We start from the raw sequence: 20,555 nt of genomic DNA on the forward strand, positions 1-20,555 counted from the left end.
AATTAAAACTGTATTAAATGAGACTTTGAGAGTGTAAATATTTTTTCAATATACAAATAAGGAATGTTGAAAAGAATGATAGGCTACTTTGAAACTAAACCGCCAGTATGAGCAAAGAGTATAGAAGTACCAAGAGGCGAAACTCCGTTGCAGTTTTGACAACAATCGCTAGATGGCGCTGCTGTCGCGCTGTCGCCATTTTGGACTGAACCAACGGCTTTACCGTTAGTACAACTACCATATACAGCATTAACATTATGTCTGGAAATAATTGGAAACAAAGAAAACAGTGTTCTGCCATCGACTGCAACAACTACCAGTGTACAACCAATCAACTAGCATTTCATAGATTCCCCAAAGATCCAGAGAGGTAAAGTAGAAAAGGTTTTTATTAACGTTAAAGTGAGCTAACGTCAACGATAACGTGCTGTAACGTTAATGTAAGCTATCCCATAACCGCAGTAACAGTTTGCTAACGTTATGTATTTGGTCGAAATTGAGTCAAGACTCGAAATGGGCTTTTTAAATCGCATATTTTTTCTTTATTAATTAATTGTTATCACTAAATTAACCCTTTAACTGTCGAGTCCTGATATGTTTTCCTTGATTGGTTTTCCCTGAAGAAAATTACGTTGTTGAAAACGAAAGTAAAAGAGCGATGCTCGTTCATTGCATTTTACCGTGATGAGAGTTCCATGTCTTTATTAAGAAACTTCTTAAAAGGAAAGGAAAGGAAAGGAAAGGAAAGGAGAGGAACTTCCTGCTCAGCTTGGACCCTCTTGCTAACTGCTCCGCGCTTTGCTCTATCGCTTTTACATTTTATCTCTCCCATATTTTCATATTTTATTTCCTTTTATCACCTAATTTTAACTTCAGCAAATCAGCACAGTGCTCAAACGACAAAGTTTGGATTATTACAAAAACGCAGAATTCTTTTACCCAACCAGCTTACATTCCGGGGAAAGGAAAACACAACTGCCTACACTCATAAGGATAAGAGAGAAAATGCCTCTTCTGGTTCAAGAATCTACTTGCTGCACTAACTTCTTGAAACAAAGTTACGTACGGGACCACCAAACCAGACGGAACATACAACAGAGCTTCGTCATGGACACCCTCAGCATATAGCCGGTGAGTCCCATGAAACTAGTGCTCCTCAACAGGTAGAGAAACAAGCCGATCGACTTACAAATCGATGGCACAAACAGGGAGCGAGACCCAAAGGCACTCGAGACATCAGATTGTCACGAGCCTCACATATTACCGCAGTAGCATCCTCTACCCCAGATACAACTCTGACAAGGATAGCAAACACTGGTCTCCTACCACCGCCTATACATCTTGAGAACAGATTTCAAGTACTAATGAATGTAAATGAGGAATCCCCAAACGTGATGAATGTGATCGAACACAGACTGAATCAGCCTGTAGCTAACACTGATGCTAACTGGCGCTCAAGGTCGAGCAGACAGCGGCACTCAGCTCAGAGCGCAGCCGAGCCCAGGACTCTGATAGTGGGAGACTCCATAATCAGAAACATTAGCGGCAGGGATACAACTACATGCTGCCTTCCACAAGCAACAACTTCTGATATAAACAGGGAACTTCAGAACATTCTGATGAAACATAAGACTGCAAATCGACTCATCATTCATGTGGGGAAGAATGATATTCATAAAGAGCAGTCAGAACTCCTTAAGAAGGATTTCAATGAACTTTTTGAAACACTTAAAAGACTGAAAGTTCAAACATTCATCAGTGGACCACTCCCAGCAAGAGGAACAAACAGGTTTTCACGGTTGCTTGGGCTTAATACTAGGGATGTCCCGATACCACTTTTTCACTTCCGATACGATACCGATGCCGCAGCTTTGGCTATTTGCCGATACCGATATCAATCCGATATTTTTATTTTATTCTTGAACTAATACTACTAATAATAAAATATATGGAAGCACTTTGCTCAATTAGCCACATAAAAACATCTCACTCAAATGGAGAACAAATACTTCTCCAGTATATAGTCCACAACAACAGCTGATAATGAAAGACTGCCACACTTTATTCAAAAGACCTTGAGATATGTTTGGTAACCTGAATGAATTTAAAATTAATTTGCTATATTTTAGATCAATATATTTGTTTCCTTCAAATTTTTATTAACTTTAACTTTATTCTAATCTGAATTATAAATCATTTATTTCTGTATAAAATAATACTACTTTTAAAAACACATTTGATTTTCTTTTTTAATCAATGTAGAATGTGTAAATTAAAAATAAACAGATTAGTGCTCTGTTTTAGGACAAGAAATGAAAACCAATGCAATATGATGAATGTCCAAAAGATGAGATCATTTTTGCTTTTAAACAGCGTGTGTGTGTGTCTGTGTGTGTGTGATTTTGGTTGGGTGACAGTTACAGTTTGACAAGAGTTTACAGTTTGACAAAAGCACAATGTTGTGTTTTACACAAATATAAATAGGCTAAACACTTTTTGCAGTTTTAATGATGTCCTGTATGAAAATGACGGAGTATGTTTTTATGTTTCCACTGTTCGATGGCGCCCGTGCCTCTCTCTCTCTGACACACACACACACATTCCAGCATTGCAATCTTGACATCGCAGCCTGTTCATTTTGCTGCATTCACACCAAACGCGAATAGAGCGTCAAATTCGCGTCTAGTTCGATGATTGAACAGTTTGAATCCATTCGCGCGTCCAAAGCGAATAGGACGCGCCGCGCGCGTATAATGATAAAGCGAGCATTTGAAGCGATATAGACGCGCGTTCAGAGCTAAGGCAGGGCTACAGATTAGGTGTCCCTAAAGAACCCGCATATGTCTATACGCGAGTTTATTTTTATACCGTGTATTCTATGTGTAAATCCATGCACCCCTAATAGGTATTGGATCATAGGTATCGGATCATTTTTTTTCTCCCCTCCGATATCCGATCTAGCGTTTTGGGCCAGCGTTTTGAAGTTGACAACTTCAATCTTTTCTGGAGTCAGAGACAACTGTTTCATCGGGATGGCCATCACCCAAACAAACTTAGTTCAAGAGTGTTAAAGGACAATATCTACTTCTCCCTCAATCATCCTTCTGCAGTGTGTGCCAATCTGAACGGCACACACACACCTGGACACAGTATGAATGACCACGGGACTTCACTTCAGCAGCAAAATGGACATGCGGTTGACATATCACACAAGGACAATGATAACACCACTCCGCCACAACAACCTCTGCTCACGGACACAATCTCAGCTGAGCCCTGCCCACAGAGCTCACCACAGACAGACACATTAGAACTGCTCCAAGATTCAGCACCCAAGGACGACTTCGTTTTTCGGTTCGGTTTGAATATCGTTATACCCCTACCTGCCACTGAAGCTAGATCTGTGTCTGTCAAGAAGAGATGCTTAAATGAGAACACTAGTGTACTATTTATGAAGGCAAAAGTGTGTTAAACATACCAAGCTTAACACCAAGCATATCTGCAGACTCTGTTGATTTTCTCCTTGATTCTTTTAACTCAAAAGTTAAAAATGTAATTGATGATATTGCTCCTGTTAAAGTCAGGAAGAAGACCTTTTATTAACGTTGAACATATTGAGCAAAAGAAAAATGAGTGCCCCGTTTATCGGAACGAAACTGAACGATACAGCTCACGTACAGCGGCCTATAAATAATGTGCACGCGAGTTTTATTTATTTTTATACCGTGTATTCTCTGTGTAAATCCATGCACCAAACGTACGTTCAGTACGAATACATGTACCGTTTGCACTGCTGTTGAGTTTCTCCAAGGTGCTTTTTGTCTGCCACTCTTCTTCCTGACTTTAACAGGAGCAATACCATCAATTACACTTTTAACTTTTGAGTTAAAAGAATCAAGGAGAAAATCAACAGAGTCTGCAGATATGCTTGGTGTTAAGCTTGGTATGTTTAACACACTTTTGCCTTCATAAATAGTACACTAGTGTTCTCATTTAAGCATCTCTTCTTGACAGACACAGATCTAGCTTCAGTGGCAGGTAGGGGTATAACGATATTCAAACCGAACCGAAAAACGAAGTCGTCCTTGGGTGCTGAATCTTGGAGCAGTTCTAATGTGTCTGTCTGTGGTGAGCTCTGTGGGCAGGGCTCAGCTGAGATTGTGTCCGTGAGCAGAGGTTGTTGTGGCGGAGTGGTGTTATCATTGTCCTTGTGTGATATGTCAACCGCATGTCCATTTTGCTGCTGAAGTGAAGTCCCGTGGTCATTCATACTGTGTCCAGGTGTGTGTGTGCCGTTCAGATTGGCACACACTGCAGAAGGATGATTGAGGGAGAAGTAGATATTGTCCTTTAACACTCTTGAACTAAGTTTGTTTGGGTGATGGCCATCCCGATGAAACAGTTGTCTCTGACTCCAGAAAAGATTGAAGTTGTCAATGAAGTTCACTCCTTTTATATTGCAGGTTTTTTGCAGCCATGTATTAAGTAGGGATGTCCCGATCCGATCCACGGCATCGGTATCGTGCCGATACTGGCCCAAAACGCTAGATCGGATATCGGAGGGGAGAAAAAAAAAGATCCGATACCTATGATCCAATACCTATTAGGGGTGCATGGATTTACACATAGAATACACGGTATAAAAATAAATAAAACTCGCGTATAGACATATGCGGGTTCTTTAGGGACACCTAATCTGTAGCCCTGCCTTAGCTATATCGCTTCAAATGCTCGCTTTATCATTATACGCGCGCGGCGCGTCCTATTCGCTTTGGACGCGCGAATGGATTCAAACTGTTCAATCATCGAACTAGACGCGAATTTGACGCTCTATTCGCGTTTGGTGTGAATGCAGCAAAATGAACAGGCTGCGATGTCAAGATTGCAATGCTGGAATGTGTGTGTGTGTGTGTGTGTGTGTCAGAGAGAGAGAGGCACGGGCGCCATCGAACAGTGGAAACATAAAAACATACTCCGTCATTTTCATACAGGACATCATTAAAACTGCAAAAAGTGTTTAGCCTACTTATATTTGTGTAAAACACAACATTGTGCTTTTGTCAAACTGTAAACTCTTGTCAAACTGTAACTGTCACTCAACCAAAATCACACAGACACACACACACGCTGTTTAAAAGCAAAAATGATCTCATCTTTTGGACATTCATCATATTGCATTGGTTTTCATTTCTTGTCCTAAAACAGAGCACTAATCTGTTTATTTTTAATTTACACATTCTACATTGATTAAAAAAGAAAATCAAATGTGTTTTTAAAAGTAGTATTATTTTATACAGAAATAAATTATTTATAATTCAGATTAGAATAAAGTTAAAGTTAATTAAAATTTTAAGAATAAAATAAAAATATCGGATTGATATCGGTATCGGCAAATAGCCAAAGCTGCGGCATCGGTATCGTATCGGAAGTGAAAAAGTGGTATCGGGACATCCCTAGTAGTTACTATGTCTGATTTCAAAGAAATTGATGGCAAAATTTTGGAAGAAACCGTACAGCACCTTAAAACATCAACATGCGCCCTTGACACACTTCCCACATCTTTTTTCAAAAGTGTGTTAAACAGTTTAGAAGCAGATCTTTTAGAAGTGGTAAGTGCCTCACTTCTCTCTGGGAGTTTTCCAAACTCCCTGAAAACTGCAGTTGTCAAGCCCCTCCTGAAAAAGAGCAATCTGGATAAGACCATATTAAGCAACTATAGACCGATCTCAAATCTTCCTTTCATAGGCAAGATCATTGAAAAAGTTGTCTTAAATCAGCTGAACAAATTCGAATGGATACTTTGACAATTTTCAATCTGGTTTCCGACCGCACCACAGCACAGAGACAGCGCTCATAAAGATAATAAACGATATTCGCTTAAAGGGATAGTTCACTTTGAAATTAATTTTTGGTATGTTTTAGCTTACCTCAAGGGCATCCAAGATGTAGGTGTCTTTTTTTCCGCAGTAGTTTCAATTTTGATATTTTTAGGTCAAACCGTTCTTGTCTGTCAGTCATATAATGCAGGTCTATGGTCATTATCTCAAAGAGCATGCACAGAGTCCAAATTAAAACAATTCCCCGTCGTCCAAATTAAACAATTCCCCATCGTAAGTACACATTGATGGCCTAAGACACGAAACGAGTGGTTTGTGTGAGAAAACGAACAGTATTTATATCGTTTTTAACACTTATACACAGCCATGTCCGAGTGATCTGATCTGACGTGTACGCAGACTGGTGCATAGATATATACACTAGATGTCGCCTTAAAGACATTCGTTCCAATGAACTGCCGTAGACAAGGCGACATCTAGTGTGTATATATCTATGCACCAGTCTGCGTACACGTCAGATCAGATCACTTCGACATGGCAGCGTATAAGAGGTAAAAACGATATAAATACTGTTCGTTTTCTCACACAAACCGCTCGTTTCGTGTCTTAGGCCATCAATGTGTACTTACATGCTCTTTGAGATAATGACCATAGACCTGCATTATATGACTGACAGACAAGAACAGTTTGACCTAAAAATATCAAAATTGAAACTACTGCGGAAAAAAAGACACCTACATCTTGGATGCCCTTGAGGTAAGCTAAAACATACCAAAAATTAATTTCAAAGTGAACTATCCCTTTAAGCGAATATCGTTTATTATCTTTATGAGCGCTGTCTCTGTGCTGTGGTGCGGTCGGAAACCAGATTGAAAATTGTCAAAGTATCCATTCGAATTTGTTCAGCTGATTTAAGACAACTTTTTCAATGATCTTGCCTATGAAAGGAAGATTTGAGATCGGTCTATAGTTGCTTAATATGGTCTTATCCAGATTGCTCTTTTTCAGGAGGGGCTTGACAACTGCAGTTTTCAGGGAGTTTGGAAAACTCCCAGAGAGAAGTGAGGCACTTACCACTTCTAAAAGATCTGCTTCTAAACTGTTTAACACACTTTTGAAAAAAGATGTGGGAAGTGTGTCAAGGGCGCATGTTGATGTTTTAAGGTGCTGTACGGTTTCTTCCAAAATTTTGCCATCAATTTCTTTGAAATCAGACATAGTAACTACTAGGGATGTCCCGATACCACTTTTTCACTTCCGATACGATACCGATGCCGCAGCTTTGGCTATTTGCCGATACCGATATCAATCCGATATTTTTATTTTATTCTTAAAATTTTAATTAACTTTAACTTTATTCTAATCTGAATTATAAATAATTTATTTCTGTATAAAATAATACTACTTTTAAAAACACATTTGATTTTCTTTTTTAATCAATGTAGAATGTGTAAATTAAAAATAAACAGATTAGTGCTCTGTTTTAGGACAAGAAATGAAAACCAATGCAATATGATGAATGTCCAAAAGATGAGATCATTTTTGCTTTTAAACAGCGTGTGTGTGTGTCTGTGTGTGTGTGATTTTGGTTGAGTGACAGTTACAGTTTGACAAGAGTTTACAGTTTGACAAAAGCACAATGTTGTGTTTTACACAAATATAAGTAGGCTAAACACTTTTTGCAGTTTTAATGATGTCCTGTATGAAAATGACGGAGTATGTTTTTATGTTTCCACTGTTCGATGGCGCCCGTGCCTCTCTCTCTCTGACACACACACACACACACACACACATTCCAGCATTGCAATCTTGACATCGCAGCCTGTTCATTTTGCTGCATTCACACCAAACGCGAATAGAGCGTCAAATTCGCGTCTAGTTCGATGATTGAACAGTTTGAATCCATTCGCGCGTCCAAAGCGAATAGGACGCGCCGCGCGCGTATAATGATAAAGCGAGCATTTGAAGCGATATAGCTAAGGCAGGGCTACAGATTAGGTGTCCCTAAAGAACCCGCATATGTCTATACGCGAGTTTTATTTATTTTTATACCGTGTATTCTATGTGTAAATCCATGCACCCCTAATAGGTATTGGATCATAGTTATCGGATCTTTTTTTTTCTCCCCTCCGATATCCGATCTAGCGTTTTGGGCCAGTATCGGCACGATACCGATGCCGTGGATCGGATCGGGACATCCCTACTTAATACATGGCTGCAAAAAACCTGCAATATAAAAGGAGTGAACTTCATTGACAACTTCAATCTTTTCTGGAGTCAGAGACAACTGTTTCATCGGGATGGCCATCACCCAAACAAACTTAGTTCAAGAGTGTTAAAGGACAATATCTACTTCTCCCTCAATCATCCTTCTGCAGTGTGTGCCAATCTGAACGGCACACACACACCTGGACACAGTATGAATGACCACGGGACTTCACTTCAGCAGCAAAATGGACATGCGGTTGACATATCACACAAGGACAATGATAACACCACTCCGCCACAACAACCTCTGCTCACGGACACAATCTCAGCTGAGCCCTGCCCACAGAGCTCACCACAGACAGACACATTAGAACTGCTCCAAGATTCAGCACCCAAGGACGACTTCGTTTTTCGGTTCGGTTTGAATATCGTTATACCCCTACCTGCCACTGAAGCTAGATCTGTGTCTGTCAAGAAGAGATGCTTAAATGAGAACACTAGTGTACTATTTATGAAGGCAAAAGTGTGTTAAACATACCAAGCTTAACACCAAGCATATCTGCAGACTCTGTTGATTTTCTCCTTGATTCTTTTAACTCAAAAGTTAAAAGTGTAATTGATGGTATTGCTCCTGTTAAAGTCAGGAAGAAGAGTGGCAGACAAAAAGCACCTTGGAGAAACTCAACAGCAGTGCAAACGGTACATGTATTCGTACTGAACGTACGTTTGGTGCATGGATTTACACAGAGAATACACGGTATAAAAATAAATAAAACTCGCGTGCACATTATTTATAGGCCGCTGTACGTGAGCTGTATCGTTCAGTTTCGTTCCGATAAACGGGGCACTAATTTTTCTTTTGCTCAATATGTTCAACGTTAATAAAAGGTCTTCTTCCTGACTTTAACAGGAGCAATATCATCAATTACATTTTTAACTTTTGAGTTAAAAGAATCAAGGAGAAAATCAACAGAGTCTGCAGATATGCTTGGTGTTAAGCTTGGTATGTTTAACACACTTTTGCCTTCATAAATAGTACACTAGTGTTCTCATTTAAGCATCTCTTCTTGACAGACACAGATCTAGCTTCAGTGGCAGGTAGGGGTATAACGATATTCAAACCGAACCGAAAAACGAAGTCGTCCTTGGGTGCTGAATCTTGGAGCAGTTCTAATGTGTCTGTCTGTGGTGAGCTCTGTGGGCAGGGCTCAGCTGAGATTGTGTCCGTGAGCAGAGGTTGTTGTGGCGGAGTGGTGTTATCATTGTCCTTGTGTGATATGTCAACCGCATGTCCATTTTGCTGCTGAAGTGAAGTCCCGTGGTCATTCATACTGTGTCCAGGTGTGTGTGTGCCGTTCAGATTGGCACACACTGCAGAAGGATGATTGAGGGAGAAGTAGATATTGTCCTTTAACACTCTTGAACTAAGTTTGTTTGGGTGATGGCCATCCCGATGAAACAGTTGTCTCTGACTCCAGAAAAGATTGAAGTTGTCAACTTCAAAACGCTGGCCCAAAACGCTAGATCGGATATCGGAGGGGAGAAAAAAAATGATCCGATACCTATGATCCAATACCTATTAGGGGTGCATGGATTTACACATAGAATACACGGTATAAAAATAAACTCGCGTATAGACATATGCGGGTTCTTTAGGGACACCTAATCTGTAGCCCTGCCTTAGCTCTGAACGCGCGTCTATATCGCTTCAAATGCTCGCTTTATCATTATACGCGCGCGGCGCGTCCTATTCGCTTTGGACGCGCGAATGGATTCAAACTGTTCAATCATCGAACTAGACGCGAATTTGACGCTCTATTCGCGTTTGGTGTGAATGCAGCAAAATGAACAGGCTGCGATGTCAAGATTGCAATGCTGGAATGTGTGTGTGTGTGTGTGTGTCAGAGAGAGAGAGGCACGGGCGCCATCGAACAGTGGAAACATAAAAACATACTCCGTCATTTTCATACAGGACATCATTAAAACTGCAAAAAGTGTTTAGCCTACTTATATTTGTGTAAAACACAACATTGTGCTTTTGTCAAACTGTAAACTCTTGTCAAACTGTAACTGTCACTCAACCAAAATCACACACACACAGACACACACACGCTGTTTAAAAGCAAAAATGATCTCATCTTTTGGACATTCATCATATTGCATTGGTTTTCATTTCTTGTCCTAAAACAGAGCAGTAATCTGTTTATTTTTAATTTACATTGATTAAAAAAGAAAATCAAATGTGTTTTTAAAAGTAGTATTATTTTATACAGAAATAAATGATTTATAATTCAGATTAGAATAAAGTTAAAGTTAATAAAAATTTTAAGGAAACAAATATATTGATCTAAAATATAGCAAATTAATTTTAAATTCATTCAGGTTACCAAACATATCTCAAGGTCTTTTGAATAAAGTGTGGCAGTCTTTCATTATCAGCTGTTGTTGTGGACTATATACTGGAGAAGTATTTGTTCTCCATTTGAGTGAGATGTGGCTAATTGAGCAAAGTGCTTCCATATATTTTATTATTAGTAGTATTAGTTCAAGAATAAAATAAAAATATCGGATTGATATCGGTATCAGCAAATAGCCAAAGCTGTGGCATCGGTATCGTATCGGAAGTGAAAAAGTGGTATCGGGACATCCCTAGTAGTTACTATGTCTGATTTCAAAGAAATTGATGGCAAAATTTTGGAAGAAACCGTACAGCACCTTAAAACATCAACATGCGCCCTTGACACACTTCCCACATCTTTTTTCAAAAGTGTGTTAAACAGTTTAGAAGCAGATCTTTTAGAAGTGGTAAGTGCCTCACTTCTCTCTGGGAGTTTTCCAAACTCCCTGAAAACTGCAGTTGTCAAGCCCCTCCTGAAAAAGAGCATATTAAGCAACTATAGACCGATCTCAAATCTTCCTTTCATAGGCAAGATCATTGAAAAAGTTGTCTTAAATCAGTTGAACAAATTCTTAAGCTCGAATGGATACTTTGACAATTTTCAATCTGGTTTCCGACCGCACCACAGCACAGAGACAGCGCTCATAAAGATAATAAACGATATTCGCTTAAATACTGATACAGGCAAATTATCAGTGCTGGTACTACTCGACCTCAGTGCTGCATTTGACACTGTCGATCACTGTCGAATCCTTACCGGATTCTGAAACACCTGGGACCTTTGAATTAGCGCATAGCGTTGGAGGCCACTCAGTCTTGTGTGTGTATTTTTGAATTTTGTGTACATTTCTGAATTTTGTATGCATTTGTGAATCTTCTGTGCTTTTAAAATTTTGTGTGTGCATTTCTGAATTTTGTGCGCATTTGTGTATCCTGTGTGTGCATATGTGAATGTAGTGTGTGCATTTATCTTAATTGAGACTCTTCTAGCTCCATACAGCTCCCACTGGCTCCCACGTAATTCGAACCATGCTTGTAGCGATCCTCCTCCACTTCTTGCTAAAAAGAGAGTCAGTTGGACATGAGTCAAAGCTATGGATGTTTTTCATATTCATAAGTAAGGTTCTAGGGATATGAAACACTTTTCACACTACACTTAACTCAGGGTTAACATATTTTTTAAACCCAGTCTGCTTTTAACCCTGGGTTAAGATTAAGAACATTTCAAACATATTTTGTCATTTTGTTATGTGGGTTAAGACCACTTTTTAACCCACAAACATTGAACGTGGTTCATGAATGTAGTACTCGTATAGCTGGTTCAATTGATAATTCACTGTCTGAATACCTCAAAAGGTTTGGCAAGGTCTGAGGCTGAATTCCTGCCTGCTGAGAGTCTGCCAGGGGCAATGACACCTGAAGGAGGCACTGCAGAGCAAGAAGAGAGAGAATACATACATACATAGATGCACAATTTAAAAGCCTGTTCTCCATGATTCATTATTATTGTTAAAAAATATAGATTTAGTTTGTAGATTCTGAGTTACTGGTGACTAATGATTTGTTTTGAATCAATTTTGGTGCAGAACAAGCTCTTTTTTTAATCTTCTACAACCCCATTAGAAAACTAGTATATAAAAGTATAGTATATAATTTTTTTAAATCAATTGTACAAAGATCATCAAGATTTTCAGGAATATCACACTGCAGCCTTTTTCTTTCCAGCACTTCACCAGCACTGGTTTTCTGCACCACAACCTCTGGCAGTCTCCAGGTCCCTTCTTCTTTATCCCACACTGCTTCCCTCCACAGCCAGTCTAGGTTCAGACCGTTCACGACAGGGACATCCAGCAGTCCAACATTCCTCGAAGCAGCTGGTTTTCCAGCTTTAGACACGCGATGAGGGCCAGATGGTCAGACTCTGCCTGAAGAACATATGGTTGGACATTTGAGATTGGTTCTAAAGTTTCTTCTCAATAGCAAAACTAGAAATATAATCTAGAAGTTAAGACAAAAACAATAAGCTTTTTATATGCATTTTTTAAAATTGTAGATCATAGATCCTATACATTTACTATTTCAAAACACAATATTTAGTCCTGTACATTTAGAATATATATATATATATATATAGTTCTGTATATTTATATATACAGAACTCTACTTCTGTGTATATTGTACTGCATAAATACTGTGTGTATATTTGTATATTTATATAGTATACATTCTGTATTGTGTGTATATTTATTTGTTTTGTATATTTTTGTAACAGTGTGCGCCATACTATGCTATACACAGGAAAAAAATTGCAAATAATGGATGCTTAAGTATTTCTATTGACAATAAAAAAAAATTAAAATCAACACATTAAAATAGAAAGTTTCCTCAAAAATTCTTCACGATCTTCTGGCCTCATCCTTGTGCAGAAACAACAACTTTAAAACTCTTCCATTGACTTCATATCAGTACACACCTCTTTTATATTGTCTCCCTCTGATGTGTTGCTCTGGGGTCGCAGAACAGCTGGAGGATCTTCTGAATTCTGACCAGCCAAAAGTGCTGTTAAAAGACAAAAATAAGTCGAAATTGCGCTCTTTCACTATTGAAAGAGCTTCAAATTTACACAAATGTTGTGTTTCTTACAACTGAGGTTGGAAGACGCCAGCTGCGGCAACTTCTTTATTTCCTCTTGATTCCCACGTAGGAGGGCATCTTTTGGGCCCACGTTGATGACTGGGCGGTTTTTCATTCTCTTGAAGCGGTTGGCGAAGAGTAGCGTACTGATGCTCTCTTTGTAATTGTTTTCGGCAGGTGAGAGACAGGCTATCAGGAGGGTGCGTGCGTTTCCGCCCAGAGAGTCTTGAAGCAAGTGAGTGAGCTTGGAATCACGAAACGGGATGTGCTTGAAACGACCCTCTACCAATGCAGATATAACATTGCCAAGGGCTAAAAGAGACGTGTTGATCCTGGTGGCTTCTTGAAAGCGATTTCCAGTAGCACCGGTTTTCAACTGTCGTTCAGTCCCTGCAAGGTCCACGATATTGAGCTTTCCGGCACGTTTATGTTCTTTACCTGCTGAATCTAAAATTACATATGAAAATTAAAGAGATGTTGCATATAGATTTATTCATGCAGAGCTCAGTAGAAATGTGTGACTGAGACACAAACCTTTGTTGCAGGTATCCATGTGAATGGTAAATATTGAGTGTGAACGAGATGAATCTTTGTTCATGAGTGTGGATCCCACAGAGCGATTCTTCAAGCCCTGATACATGATCCTCTCACATTCCTCAACGCTGTACACCTTGTGCATAGAGAGATTCTGTACATGCACACCACCCTCAGGATTCTTCTTCAGCTAAAACACACACAGCATTGAGACATTAAGCCCATTTTAGCTAATATACAATGGTGTACAATACAATATACACTTTGTATGATCAGTAGAGAGACATACATTCATCTTCTGTTTGGGGTCTTTTGCCAAAAGATCTCTGATTTCGTCCATGTATATTTCCGCGAGAGAGACCTGTATAAGGGATGTTGTGTTCTCTGCACACTTAATAGAAAGTTCAGGTTAAATGTTACTTAAAAACTTTAGCACAATGAATATATAGCATTTCGGCTCTAAACATTTTACTGACCACAAACTTTTGAATGTTAGTGTATTTATAATACTATGATGGCATCCTATCTATATAAAATCACATGATATGCAAATCGGTTACCTGGATTGCCTCAAAGATATGCTTAAAAGCTCTAGGAATTATTCCTCTCTGGGAAGGTGGATCTAGAACACCTTCCATAGTGAACGACTTGCCACCCCCTGTTTGTCCATAACCTAAAATTGTCCCATTGTAGCCATGAATAACACCCTGTTAATAAAATAACGATATATTTCACACTGATTAGTACATAATGCAAAAACACAGACAGACAGACAGACAAGATAGATAGACGATAGATAGACAGACAGACAGATGATACATAGATAGATAGATCTATAGATCTATCTAGATAGATACATCTATAAAGATAGATCTATATAGATAGATCTATCTATCCCTACAAGATCTAGCTGTCACACTGACCACCAATCACACACACACAAAAATTAATTTTACCTCCACCAGAGGATGTACAACATCGTTGTAGATCTTCTCAGTGGAATCGTTCATATCATATGCCCCGTCAAAGGTGAATTTTCTGGGTGGCTCGTTCGCGGCTCCAGGTTTCTCAATTAAACATTGATTGCTGTCAGTGGAAATGACCGTTTTACAATTCAGCTTCTTCTCTCTGTCGTTCGGTGGTCGACATCTGACCACAACTTTCACGGATTCAGATGCAATGTTTTTCTGCTGAAAAGAAATGGAGATGTTTTGATTGTCAATCTTCTTAGGCAAATCGCGGGACAGCTCTAGTAGCTGAACCAATCGGATTGTAGTTTTTAACGTAATTAAAAATACTAACCAATCGCAGACGACCAGACTAGGACCCCGAAATGGGCGGGAGTGACATAGCGATAATGTTATATTGTAGGCCAATATTTATATATCTAACAACATAAATTTGACATGATTTATCATGGATATGGAGTGTTGTGTGCATGTTACTAGCTGTACATCAACAAACATCATACCCTTTTGAAAGCCAAATCGCCCAACCAGGAGGCAGGTTTAACTTCAGATTAACATTGTGTTTCAAAGTGGACACGTGTATTACTTGGACACACACACACATATAAACTACCGTTCAAAAGTTTGGGGTCAGTAAGATTTTTTATGTTTTTAAAAGAAGTATCTTCTGCTCACCAAGGCTGCATTTATTTGATTAAAAATACAAACAAAAACAGTAATATTGTGAAATATTATTCCAATTTAAAACAGCTGTTGTCTATGTGAATATACAGTAAAGTGTCATTTATTCCTGTGATCAAAGCTGAATTTTCAGCATCATTACTCCAGTCTTCAGTGTCACATGATCCTTCACAAATCATTCTAATATGATGATTTGATGCTCAAGACACATTTATGATTATTATCAATGTTGAAAAATTTTCTAAATTCTTTGATGAATAGAAAGTTCAAAAGAACAGCATTTATCTGAAATCTAAAGCTTTTGTAACATTAAAAACTACCGTTCAAAAGTTTGGGGTCAGTAAGAATTTTAATTTTTTTTGGGGGGGAAAGAAATAAAATAAATCAATACGTTTATTCATCAAGGATGAGTTACACTGATCAAAAGTTACAGTAAAGACATTTATAATGTTTGAAAATATTCTATTTTTATAGGCATTAATAAATATGAATATATAAAAATATAAATATATAATTCAGATTAGCACAGTTGATTTTAAATTAATCTGGTTTATTTTAGTTCAGGACTCCATAGTCCAGGTGTAACGTTAACTAACCCGTAACGTTACTTAATCTGTGTTACAGAAAGCCATTTTTTAAGACACGATTAACTATTCTAGATTAGGTCTTTTTGACCCCAAATGACTTTTGCTCAAATAAAAAAAAAATTTCCCTTTGTCCAAATGGTATGAAACCTTCTACGGCTCTCCACACTCAGTACAAAAAAAATGCTAAACTTTGACAAAAATATTTTATTTTTGTTATAATTGTGATTTTATAATATTTAGATATGAATCCAACTGAATCCAACTTGTGAAAAGATATCTTTCAGGTAGTCAAATAGCATAATAGTGGAGCTCTATAGCCATCTAGTGGTTAAAGTGATTTTTTATTTTTTTTTAAACTGTATTTTCCAAAAAATGGGCAGAAATGTTACATTAAACCATTTAAAATGATCCATGTTATCCCCATGAATGAAAGTTAGAAATCTGGGTCTTTTATAAAGTGAATTTTACATCAAATGCTGTTTTTTTGTAAAAAGCTTATTTAAATAAATATTTATTTATAGAAATTATTGGAAATTTAAAAGATATCATAAATTCTCCAAAAACTGCACAAATGTTGAGTAAAAACATTAACAAACAGAATAAAATTACATTTGTAAAAAAAAAAAAACTATTATCTTGTTACAAAATTAAATGTTATCGTCTGGGGTCTCTGGAGACCCCAAAAAACACGAGTGTAGACATAAATAAAGACCATCAGAGGGTTAAGGCCTACTCCTGTCTTAATTTAAACCCTGTCCGGGAAACCGCCCTGTAGAGTTTTTAACTGCATCAATAATAATGTATACGATGGACTATATATTAAATGTTCTAGCTTACCTTCTCCATCACGATGTGTTTTCGCGGCGCGCGATGTTGTTTATTGATGTTGTTGGTTACCTAGTAACGAACGTACGGTGGCCGAGAATGTTTCGTCAATTTCCGTGTGTTCGCGCATCTATGTTGCGTCACATTAATTATTTACGTTTAAATGAGTAATGGCGGCTTCTCGCTCATGGTGAAAATGTATGAAGGTATTTTTGGTGCAAAACTACTGAACACATGTGAGAGCGGAATTTGTAGCTGTAGAGCGTACCCACACATGTGTATCAATAAATTTGAAGTCACAGAGAAAATGTTTTTAGGAGTTGTAAACTTGTAGATTTTTTTTCCTCTCCTACAAACACAACACAACAGTTACACCTTCACACATTCTTCACTGCAGGTGCACAAATTCTATTCTACGAATCACACATGAAGAAACTCATACGCTCACATTTTTTGCTACAGTTGCTGCAGTGAATATGGTGCAAAACGCATTCACACACCCGTATCAAAAATGTGAAGTTACAGACAAATTTTGTACACCCGCAAATTAATATGTGAATCCATACAATGAGAGTTGCACACTTGTAGAATATCTGGTCACAAATGCATTACTTTTCTTGGATAGTTTTCTAACAGTCCAATTACTAACTGCTTGAATCTGCTGCTACGAGTCTCAAACGCAGTTTTTTCGCCTTTAAATGACAAGTTCCGCGCGCTCTCACTTTTGCACCATATACTCCGTGAAATGTGGAGCAAAAGTGATTTGTGCATCTGTGAGGCAGCGGCAGGCCCTGTTCAGAGAGCAGAGAATTTCGGCCAATCAGAAGAGCTCGTTTGAGCCGTCGGCGCGCGACCGAGAAAGGGGGAAAAAAAAACCGTGACCATCTTCCCGCGGTGGCGATGTGAGGAACCAATAAAGGTATGTTTTTTCTTCTTCTTATCTTCCCCCTGCAATCATTCACCGTTATACATTTGTTTAAGTAGTTTTAATATGTGCTCTGGTCGGCTAAGTTGGTAATCATCATTGTTTCTTAGTTGGGTTAGCCTTTATTGTTTCACGAAATGTAAGTTACACTAACGCTAATGCTAGCCTAACGTATCTGTACTGTTAAGTTTGCTATTAAATCGTCTCATAATTAAAGATACTCCCATTAAACGATGTATTCCTTATATTCTCTTCTGCTTTACCTTATAGAAAAATGACAGAACAGAGTGGGTCTTCGCAGGTCAGTATCATATCATATCAAATGTGTACAATGTTTTTCTTTCTTTTGGTTTGGTTTGTTTTTGGTGGATGATAACATTTATAGGAATACCATAGTAAAGTAAAGGTATTTTATTTGCCCAGTAGGCATAATTGGAAGCTGCAGTGAGTCACAGAGCAGGTTAATTAACATTCTATAAAGCCAATGCGATTTAAAGCATGTTTTAAATCCAAAAGTACTGCAAATTGGTGTTCCATGAAATATAAAATCATTATTTACATAGTTTAAGAATAGTTAGTTCACTCCCATGTGCCCTGCAGTGTCACAAATCAGCTGACCTGCAACAGATGCTTAACCACTTAGAAACAGGCGCTTCCTGCCTCCTTACTTTGTTATTTGATCTTATATACTCTTGACAATTAAAGTTATGTTGGTTTAGGCATCAGAGACAAATCGTGTGTCTATATAGTCAAGACTAAAATGTACATGATTCCATTTTCTAAGTACGTCTAATTAAATGTAACCCAGACTTCTCTAAATTAACAGAAGACAAACATTGAGTCAGCAGTCCGTCTGCTTCTAAACTGCATACAAAGTGAAAGGGAAAGACCTCCGTCACATCAAAACACCACTGCTCTGCTTACTGCTACTGTTCCTACCAGCAGCAGACCTGTAAGACCAGCCACAGCGCAGCAGGAGATGCAAAGGTAAGTGATTGTTAGCAAAACTAAATTTTGCTTTTGGCAAAAATAACCACAATTATTGTGGTCAAAAAGTAGATCACTCTTACTTAACACAACTTAGGAAACATTCCAGTAATCACTCAGCCCTGTTGTAAAATAAGAATAGAATGTGTGCTGTGCTGAATTATCTTTATTTATACTATGGAGCTGTTGAAATCTTGAATCTGATTGGTTGATGAATATTCTAGGTGTGCAATTATTTTTAGGGAAATGCACGGCTAAAGTAGTTCCAGGCAGGTCTTGACCACATTACAGTTCATATCACTTCGCCACATGATTTCAATTATTTCAAAGGTCAAACAGACTTCAACAGCAAAAAAAACAACAACAAAAAACAAAAGAGAACTGTGTAAGAACTGAACTGAGTGCTTAACTAATTGAGCTTGAACAGTTAAATACACATACAGTACCTATGAGTCAAAGTTACATGTATTTTCAAGTAAAATGAGTCATTTATGTCTTAAGTTAACATGAACAATTGAGAAAGCAATGGAGGCTTGGGATGAGATGAAGTGAGTGGCATAAGAAATGAGTCCTACACACAAGAGCGTATTAAGGACAAAAACCTGACAAATGTCTTGAAATACAATATCTGATTCTGAACAATGATTTAAGGTGTGGTAACTGTTGTATAAGTAGAATAATTAACTCCAGTGTAATATTTTGTAATAATTCAATGGCCCGTCATCAATTATTCGTTACTTAATAAGAAGAAATACTCAGTTACAATGTAACACAATTTTACACAACAACAACAACTCAACACCGTTTTATATTCATTAAAAAAAATGTTACTTTGATATTTAGATTTTCACTGATTAATAACTGTCTATGCCTCCTCCAAGATGTTTCCCATCTTTGTATTCTGGAGGCCTGAAACGAAAAAGAAAGTCAGCGGATACTCCACGTGTATCAGCTATAAAGTTTATGGAACTGCAGTTCTGCCTGCTACCTGAGAACACAGACAAAACCCCAAAGGATGAGGCAGTGCTCTTGCAAGCAGGTCTTGGAAGGAGGACCATAAATATGGCTGAAAATGTGGATCACACAGAGGTTAGCCTTAAAAAAAACAAAAAAATCGACTCTGAAGACATGGACATTTTTCAGTTACTGTTTCAAATCATGTGATTTCTGTTGTGGTCGCCATACTGGCTGTCAATTTTTGACATCTGTATATTGTAATGTCTTACAATTGCTTTGATCATGCCACAGAACTTTGTAACTGTGGTTTACATTTTAAGTGATTTCATTGTTAGTCTGTCTAATCCATACAAGTTGTCATTTATCTTGTCTGATTTATCCCCTGCTCTGCCTGTCACTGCTGTCTTGATTTTGTAGATTGATATCTGCAACAGCTAGACTGTACACCATCTTCCGTACACCAGGAATGACTGGAAGTCTTTCAGTCATTCCTGGTTTATGGAGGTGTATGAAATCAGTCTGATTGTTGCAAATATCACTGTACATAGTAGGGCAGTGACCTGTAGATTGGCGGGTGAACCAAACAACCTTTATTGCAGCTGGTACAGAACAGACAAACTATCAACATCTAACTTTATCTGATAACTGCCATCAGTCATCATTTAACTATTTCACCTCATACAACACATAAAAACACTGGTCGTAAAGATACCAAATCCTGACTATATGCTATTGATGATATTGATTATATGTTTACTGATGCCACAGTTGTTTCAATTGACTGAAAAGAGGGTGGAACTGATATTTTCACAATGACAGCATTGCAAATGTATTCCAGATAAGCCGAATGCTGCTGGAAGAATTTCCCAAGATGAGAGATTTGCGTGGTGGTTGGCTGCTTACAAAGGCTTCAGGTGAGGTTTTTTCTCCATTGTTACAGAAAACATCCAGACCTGTTAAGTATCTAGATCTAGTTATATATCAGTTAAGCACAAAAGGTTTGTTTGTGTTAAA

The 20,555-nt window shown here is 38.1% G+C and overlaps 2 protein-coding genes across 2 annotated transcripts in view; both read right to left on the reverse strand.

The window, feature by feature from the left end:
- The window catches only part of LOC309496988 (stonustoxin subunit alpha-like), a 253,685-nt gene that overhangs the window by 49,350 nt on the left and 183,780 nt on the right, over positions 1-20,555 (reverse strand). The gene's annotated exons all lie outside the window — the stretch shown is intronic.
- On the reverse strand, positions 9,619-16,693 carry LOC309497282 (kinesin-like protein KIF17; the record flags this gene model as incomplete). Its single annotated transcript, XM_082167509.1, has 10 exons — positions 9,619-11,502; positions 11,792-11,871; positions 12,202-12,368; positions 12,917-13,002; positions 13,087-13,524; positions 13,612-13,801; positions 13,901-14,002; positions 14,172-14,318; positions 14,568-14,801; positions 16,685-16,693. 8 exons carry the CDS (start codon positions 16,691-16,693, stop codon positions 12,276-12,278), a joined length of 1,299 nt encoding a protein of 432 aa, XP_082023635.1. The 3' UTR covers positions 9,619-11,502; positions 11,792-11,871; positions 12,202-12,275.

This window comes from Leuciscus leuciscus (genome assembly GCF_965113295.1).
Source record: "Leuciscus leuciscus genome assembly, chromosome: 4".
NCBI lineage: Eukaryota > Metazoa > Chordata > Actinopteri > Cypriniformes > Leuciscidae > Leuciscus > Leuciscus leuciscus.